At 39.6% G+C, this 8487-nt stretch overlaps 1 protein-coding gene across 4 annotated transcripts in view; it reads right to left on the reverse strand.

The window, feature by feature from the left end:
- Positions 1 to 8487, reverse strand: part of LOC147030207 (ubiquitin-conjugating enzyme E2 E2-like) — a 181105-nt gene that overhangs the window by 17770 nt on the left and 154848 nt on the right. For all 4 annotated transcript variants that reach the window (XM_085874023.1, XM_085874022.1, XM_085874020.1 and 1 more), the window contains one exon: positions 6379 to 6511. In XM_085874023.1, coding sequence (XP_085730149.1) covers positions 6379 to 6511 — 133 coding nt within the window. The remainder of the gene's footprint in view (positions 1 to 6378; positions 6512 to 8487) is intronic.

An 8487-nucleotide genomic window follows, 5' to 3' on the forward strand; every position in this document is an offset into this window, starting at 1 on the left:
GGAGGCATATCCATTGACGCATTTGTCGGAAATTATCCATACTTTCTCGTTTATACATATTATGTTAATTATGGCAATAAAAAGTTTGGCAGCAATTTGCAAATGGAACCAAACTTTTTATTCTTCTTCTTCTTCAGCATTATCAGCACACCTCAAGAAACAGATCCTGCTGCACCATTTTGGGTCGATCATATACCCATTCTTTATCCACACCTTTCTCCTTCATGTCCGCTTCCACATGATCACTCCATCTCCTCTTTGGTCTGTCCTGCCATCTCTTTCTCGGTGGTATCATTTTCATCATCGTTATACTCATATACTCCTCATCCCTTCTCATGACATGCCTAAACCATCTCAATCTACTTCCCTGCACCTTCTTGGATGCTTCAACCACCTTCACAGTTACTTTTATTTATTCGCTCCTCACATGGTCTTCTCGCGTTGCACCACACAGCCCTCTCACAATCTTCATCTCAATCATATCTAATCTTTGCTCTAATCAGCATCTTTCTATGACAAAGCACTCCTGAAATCTTCCTCCCGTTACTCCATCATGCCTGTATTCTAATGCTCGTCTCCCCCCCCCCCCCATCTAATTCACCATCCTGTTGCACTACTGACCCCAAATATTTAATCCTCTGCACCTATTTGACCTTTTTCACTTTGCACCTCTTCACTACTCACCGTACGTCTTATGTCCTCTGGTTTTGGACCGACTAATCCTCAAGCCACAATCTTTCAAAGCCTTCCTCCATTCTTCCAAATTCAAATCAACCTCTCCCTTACTTTCAGCACACAATACTATGTCATCTGCAAACAGAATGGTACATGGTTGTCACATGGATGGAAACAATATAATGTGTGTTCGCGGATGGAACCAATGTAATCAGGACAGTATTTAGAAACACAATTGCAAGACGTTACAATAACACAAATTACCTTGCACAGGGTCCCCACACATTTCTTATGAAAGAATTCCTGGGGTTTTTTTTCCCCCCCCCCCAAGGTAAAATTTTCATTTTTCAAGGTCTTTAAAAAAAAATTTTTAAACAGAAAATACAGTTCTAAGTTATTTCCATCAATTTTCCATGTTGTTTTGTTGTACTGAAGATGAGACTTGCTCTGACAATATAGTAATTATGGAGATAAACAGAAAATTACAACATGCAGTACCTGCTTCATCATGAAATTCAATATTACATCCCAAAGGCATAGTGGCCGTTTCAAATTCAAGTCAAATTCGATGAAAAGACATCTACAAGCTCGTGGCACAAACAGTAACACACGACATGATAAAATGTTGATGCACCGGAAGAGTGACGCCAAAGCACACATTAACACGAAGTCAAAGTATTGTCACCGAGATAAATGCTTACCACGAGGTAGTTTTGCCTTATTTTCATTCAATTCTGCTTTACGTTTGTGTTTCTCTGCTTTAAGTGGGTCTTGGCCACTGTTGATACTCATCCATTAAGATAAAACAAAATACGTTGCAGATGCTTAATGCATATATTATTAGCTCACTGGAATTTCAATTCCAGATAAGGTATCGTCTTCGCACACCGTCCATCTGTCCGTCTCAGTTTTTGACTTCTCTGGCCAAACCGCTGCGCCGATCTGGCGGAAATTTGGCGGCAAAGGTCCTCTTGACCGGTAACAGGAATTGCAAAGCTTGTTCCAGTCACATGACTTGAAGTAGGTCAAAATGACCGACTTAGTAAATTTCTTCAAAAATCTTCTTCTGCAGACCCACCAGTCAGAATGCTACCAAAGCTGGGTCACAACATTAGGCCAGGGCAGGGATGTTAAATTGTGGAGGTCATGACGATCACGTGACCGGAAGGCCTGAAGCCTCGGCCTCGCGTAAGGTGTGCTTATATCTTCTTTCTTTAACAGACATCGCACGTAAGTAAATGAACACTCATTTTACTCTTTGCACGTTACACATCACGTGCAGCAAATTTCACCTCCCTGCACCTTGTATTTACTGCTATTTTTAAAAAATGCTTCGTACACTGCCATTGAGGCCCGGTTTCAAGTTACCGTCTACATTTCCAAAAGAAAAGACCTAATTAGTCTTTGAAGGAAAATGTTTTTCGAGATTTTTATCCTGAAAAATATAGACAGTGGTGAACACACAATCATGTTAATAGACAAGTCTGGAGACAGCGATGGTTCATGAGCAATGTACATGGTTCGCCTTTTTTATTTTTATTTTTTACCTTCGAGGGGACGCCACAGGCAAACTGGCGGGAATCGGGAAAAACGTAAATGCTGAAAGTTGTAGTAATCGAAGAGCACTACAAATCGACCACGAATTGCGAAATCCTAAACGTAGTTCGCCTTTTTAAATTTTTTTTATGGCGGGAATCGGGAAAAACGTAAATGATGAAAGTAGTAGTTCTCGAAGAGCACTGCTTGCATACCAACTTTCATTTGAAACAGGTGAAAACCCTAGGAGTTCGATGCCCAATTTATTGATTTTTTTTGACATTTTCTAAGTTCGTGACCTTGTGACCTTGACCTTGGGACGAAAATGAAAAACCGAGCTCCGTGGGGCTATGCAGGTGCCATTGGGCTAACCAAATACCGAAACCCCTGTCAGATTCGACAAACCCCCTCGGAGAAGATGTAACTTGAAATTGGCTACCCCCAAAAAACATGTTTTCTGGGTGTGGCTCCACCTATAATGGGCGCACCACGCCCATTCTCAGGAAAACACAACTCGATCATGATTTCAACCTCCCACCCAAATTTTATCAGGATCGGATCAAAACCCACGGAGCTATGCTCCGGAGAGACAGACAGACAGACACACCCATAACGAATATAGTGGTCACTTACTGAGCCGTGAACAAATTAGCCTTCAAAACCCTTCTTAAATTGCCCTTTTTTAGGGGGAACAGACAACACAGAAAGAAATACACAAACACACATTGCATTTCATTTGGTAGATAAACAAGAAATATGGGAAATTGGGGAACATGGTGGAGGTTTTTGTCAGTAGGACCTGCACTCTGCAAATAATACTGACTGTGACTGAACAAACAAATAGAGATTTAAATGTGAATCAGAGATTGTATGAAATTTAATGAAAATGATGTTTAAAACCCAAACTCACCATGCAATTGTAACGTGATCAAGGCAAATAAATCAATTGACGATGGCAGTTTGAATTGTGAAGCCACGAGGAAATCAGTAAATGGCACCTTTCGACCGGAAGCATCATCCACCGTAACAAAACGGACTATTCCCGGACCTCTCTAAAAGCTTCGCAAATGCTACCAAATGTTACATCGATCGTCAAAAACCCTAGAAATTTCTTTACTATCAGTATTTAAGCCATTTTCATGTTTTCTTGACCGGGAAAAGAGATTTTGACTTTCCAGGGTTTTTCCCATTTTCCTGGTAGCACGGGGACCCTTGCTTACAAGGAATTTCAATGCAGGAAGACATTCAGCCCAACACAAGTGAAATTTCTCAAATAAGTTTTAATGAAGGCTAAATCCATTGTGCAAAATAGTATCCATCCACTGCACAAGTTTTATGAACAGATGAGGTTTAGTAGGAAGGTCAAGAGGATTGACGCACATAACGAAACCATTAGATTTTTTTAAAATCATGTGCACCCTTTTCTGTTGGTGTTTTTTCTGGTCTGTAATATTACAGGGGTCAATGGTGATGGTGAGGGATATTGTAGTTGTCTTGAATTGGTGCAATCTTTGAGCAATTTTGATAGTTCGATATTTAACCTCCGCCATCGAAGATCGGAGGTTACTGTTTTCACCCCTTTCTGTTTGTTTGTTTGTTTGTTTGTTTGTGAACAGTATTACGGAAAAACTCCTCGACGGATTTTGACGAAACTTGGTGGGGGGTCGGGGGGTTAGGTATGGTCCAAGGATCATGCCATTATTTTTTGGACTTGGTCCCCCCCCCAAAAAAAAATTGTTAGAGAAATTTTTTTTGCATTTCTACATGTTTTAAGTGATTTCCAACCCCCCCTCCAAAAAAAAAAAATTGTTAGAGAAAAAAAAAATTTTTGCAACTTTTTTTTCAACAAAATTTCGATTTCTTTTTTTGCATTTTTACATGTTTTAAGTGATTTCCAACCCCCCCCCCCCAAAAAAAAAATGTTGGAGAAAAGAACTATAACTCTGTCAGCACTGTTGACATCATATTTAATGAATAAGATATAAGGTTCACTTGAGTGACCCAGCAGTATTGGCGGCGGAGGTTTTGCACTCTCCCGAGTGCTCCCCCTCTAGTTGTTTTTGTGATTATTTATTATTATTACCCTCGCCGAAGGAGGGGGGGTGTATTTGGGTCTGTCTGGTTCTTTTTGTTTGTCCACAAATAACTTGAATGCTTTTCTCTGCAACCGCTTGTCGGATTGAGACAAAATTTTCACCATAGGAGCGGACGACTCATGCAGAATGATTTAATGATAATTATGACATCATAAGTCACGTGGTGTGGCAGCAACGTTGGAAAAACGAAAAAAAATTGGACCTCCATCTCTGAAACTGCACCAAGGAAAAAATTGAAACTTGGCACATGGCAAGTACTCCTCATGGAGAATAAGTTTGAGAACGCCACATCCGATCAGTATGTAAATTTTTGAGTGTCAAGGGATAAAATGGTGCCCAATTTTTTTTGATGACGTCATCAGTCACGAGATTCGGCAGCCATATTGGTTTTTTTTTTGGTTTTTTTTTTAAACCTTCAAAAATTCTCTGAAATGGCTTAACAGATTGAGGTGAAACTTTACAGATGATCGCCTATCCATGAGGAACAAAAGGTTCACACATATGATGTAGGTCACATGGTTTGGCAGCCGTATTGGATTTACACTAAAACCTATAAAAAATGTTCTCCAGAATGGCGGGACAGATCGAGGGGACACTTTACACAGATGGTCCCCAAGATATGCGTATACAAGGTTGTTAAGGAATAATAGATGTCATATGGTTTGGCAGCCATATTGGATTTTAAAAAAGTATTAAATTATGTTTTCTCTGGAACCGCTTAATCAAATCAATCGATGTGCAACTTCACAATTGTGACCTCGTTGTGATGGGGAATACAGGTTTTAAATTTCAACTTGATCGGACACATGGTCTGGCAGCCATAATTATTTGATTTTTTGATCTGGGTTTATATTTTATTATTATTTTTTGAATAAGGCTCACTTGGCTGTGCCTGGATGGGCTTGAGGGTATAGGACGAGCATCTGAAATGCAAATCCTGTCCAGGTTCATCCTGATGACTTCATCTTTGCTTTTTGCTTGTTTGTGTTCCTTCTGATGACTCCAATGCAGGAGTCCTACAGTATTTGCTCTTCCATTTGATTTGAATTTAATTTATTTTAATCCCATTCTAAATTCAATTGAATAATAATAATAAAAAACGTCACGCGTCATGGTCAGGTGTCCGATCAAAGCAGGGTTGCATCAAAGTGGGACATCTTGGTACCCGGTCATCAGTACCAGCAGTTATAAAGTGGCAGTTCTAATTATGGCTCATTAATTACCCAACACACCGGTACACAAACGTCACAACACAAAACTACACAAACACCACACAAAACAAGTCCAAGCGAGGGTCTGCAAACTCTGATTGCTCTTTTTCTTGTTTTAATTGCATTTGGAAATTAATTGTACAATATTTTGAACTTAGATTGTGAGCTTTGCTGGTGTATTTTTCCATTTTTTGTGGACAAATAAATAAATTCAAATTTCAATAAAAGCCTTTGCTACGGTTTGTTATGACTCGGCCGGGATTCAAACAGCCGACCTCCCAGACTCATATCGGATGCTCCAACCATGATGCCACAGAGTCTGGTTGTTCCTATTTCAACAAGAGCCTATTATACCCATGTTGTAATCAAGCTGTAATGATCAATTATAAGCAGTAGAATGTCTCAAAACAAATTAGACGACTAATAAAGCCAACATCGATTTAGAAAGGCAGAACCATCCAAAATGAGATGGAACTCAGGTTATCAAGTGCACCCTGAGTGAATAATGCCATGGAGGCAGAGATGTGCACTCCATGAATAACAGCATTTTGCTTTAAAATGCAGGTTACTCCAAATGGCAATGATGTTATCATTGGCTGCCCAACGCAAAATTACTCAGCTCATGGATTTTCAAAGCAATGGACAGCAAAATAACAGCGAGAACCATTTTAAAAGTAGCAGTGACAATCACACCCCAAGAGCTTAATGGAATGTTCAAACCATGGGTGTTGGTGCCAATCTGAACTCAAAGCTATTATTGCTGCCAAGAGAGCACATTATCAGTTTCAAAAGAGCAAAGATAAAACAATTAGAGCACAGTACAAAGGATTATGGGCTAAAGAAGGGAAAGCCTCAAAGACCTTTGGTGGTTTGAAGGGGTACTCAGGTGTGAAGGTGATGTCCAAGAAGAATACTCCACCCTCGTACACAGAGCCAGGAGGCCCAAGGATGGTGGACCTCCATTCATACATGTTGTCCCCTTTAGGACCAGCACTGCAAAGAAAACATTCACGAGAGTTAGACGATTTAAAACCACACAATCAGGGTGGAAGAAGAGTAAATTCATTAAAAAAAAACAAAAAAAAAAAAACATGGCATTGAGTAGCATGACCGATTAAAATTATTTTCAAGATGTTCAGATATTTAACTCCACAAACACATATTTTCCTCTTTTTCCTCAAAACACATCTTTGATTGTGCCAAAATGATCAACATTTCATTTCAGAATGATCCCTCAGTCATTCATTACTCTCAGTTCCCTGGAGGGCCTCAATCAAGTTTGGACATTTGGTTTGGAAACCATTATCTTGGTTTTTTTTTTGTTTGTTTGTTTGATGATACAAGGCACATGAAAGTCAAACACTTAAATGTGGGAGATTACACAGATATCAAATGGATTACAAGGGCATTCCGAGTGGATGGGAAAATCAACATGGTATGTATATGGAATCTGAACGTAGGATCACAGCACCATGTGCTCAGATAAGATAATATATCCAACAAATGTTTACAGAAAGTCATTATTGACATTAAATAAAGCCAGAGAAAAATTAATGGAGGAGGGGGCTTTTTGGCTGGCTGTTGGATATTTCATGGATAGGAATGGTGTGTGTGTGTGTGTGTGTGTGTGTGTGTGTGTGTGTGTGTGTGTGTGTGTGTGTGTGTGTGTGTGTGTGTGTGTGTGTGTGTGTGTGTGTGTGTGTGTGTGTGTGTGTGTGTGTGCACGTGTTTTCCAACCTCAATAATAAATTTACATATACTAGCAGGGTATGCTTACACATTGTAAGCAATAACGAACTGTGCTTCCCACATTGTCTTGGGTCACTCACGTGCATTTGATTTTTCATTACCTCCACCACCGAAGGTGAAGGAGGTTATGTTTTCACACCTTCCTGTCTGTTTGTTACTTGTGAAATCTAATATTTTTAAAGTATATTGGTTAGTCGAGTCTGTCTGTCCGTCTGTTCGTCTGTCCGTCTGTCACCGAGAGGTCACAATTTTAAACCGATCATCACGAAACTTCACCACATGGCAGAGTTTATCATAAGGAAGAAGCCTATTGTTTGAGGTCAAAAGGTCAACATAGGCCAAAGGTAAACAACTAAGGTGGAATTGCTAAAATCCTCAATTTTCATCTTATTGACTTGAAATGTGAAGAGGATTTATATTTCAGGTCACTAAATTCAACCAGCCAATTATTTTTAAGATCATCGACAAAAAGGTCAACAAAGGCCGAAGGTCAAAAACTAAGGAAATATTTCTAAAATCCTCAATTTTCATCCGATTTACTTGAAACTTGAAGAGGATTTTTTTTTCAGGTCATTGAATTCAACCGGCAAATTATTTTTGACGTCAACATGGACCAAAAGGTCAACATACTCTACCGGTCAAGAGTTTTAGAACACCGCCATTTTTCCAGTTTTTATTGAAATTTAAGGAGTTTAATGTTTCAATGTTCTCTGAAATTAAAGCATAGAACAAATAAAAATAAATCATGGAATCGTTTTGTTGAACAAAATTTAATCTAAATTTTCGACTTATCAAAGTAGCCACCTTTTGCAGATATAACAGCCGAACATACTCGTGGCATTCTTTCTACAATGGAAATCAAATATTGTTCCGAAAGTTCTTCCCAACACTTTTGCAGAAGTTCCCACAAATGTGTTGCACTTGGAGGTTCCTTTGCTTTCACCCTTCTGTCCGGTTCGTCCCAAACCAGCTCGATGGGGTTTGAGTTTGGAGAGTGTGCTGGCCATTCCATGATTTGAAGCCTACTGTCTTGTTCTTTTCTTCTAAGGTAGTTATGACATAGCCTGGAGGTATGTTTTGGGTCGTTATCTTGCTGCAGGATGAACCCCTGACCAACTCGACATAGACCAGAGGATATTGCACGGCGCTGCAAAATGCTGTGGTTGCCCTTTTGGTTCAGGGTGCCAGTCAATCTATGCAAGTCGGTGACTGGATCCAGC

Source organism: Eptatretus burgeri, chromosome 3 (assembly GCF_056783735.1).
Source record: "Eptatretus burgeri isolate ZD-2024b chromosome 3, Ebu_testis_v1, whole genome shotgun sequence".
Classification (NCBI taxonomy): Eukaryota; Metazoa; Chordata; class Myxini; order Myxiniformes; family Myxinidae; genus Eptatretus; species Eptatretus burgeri.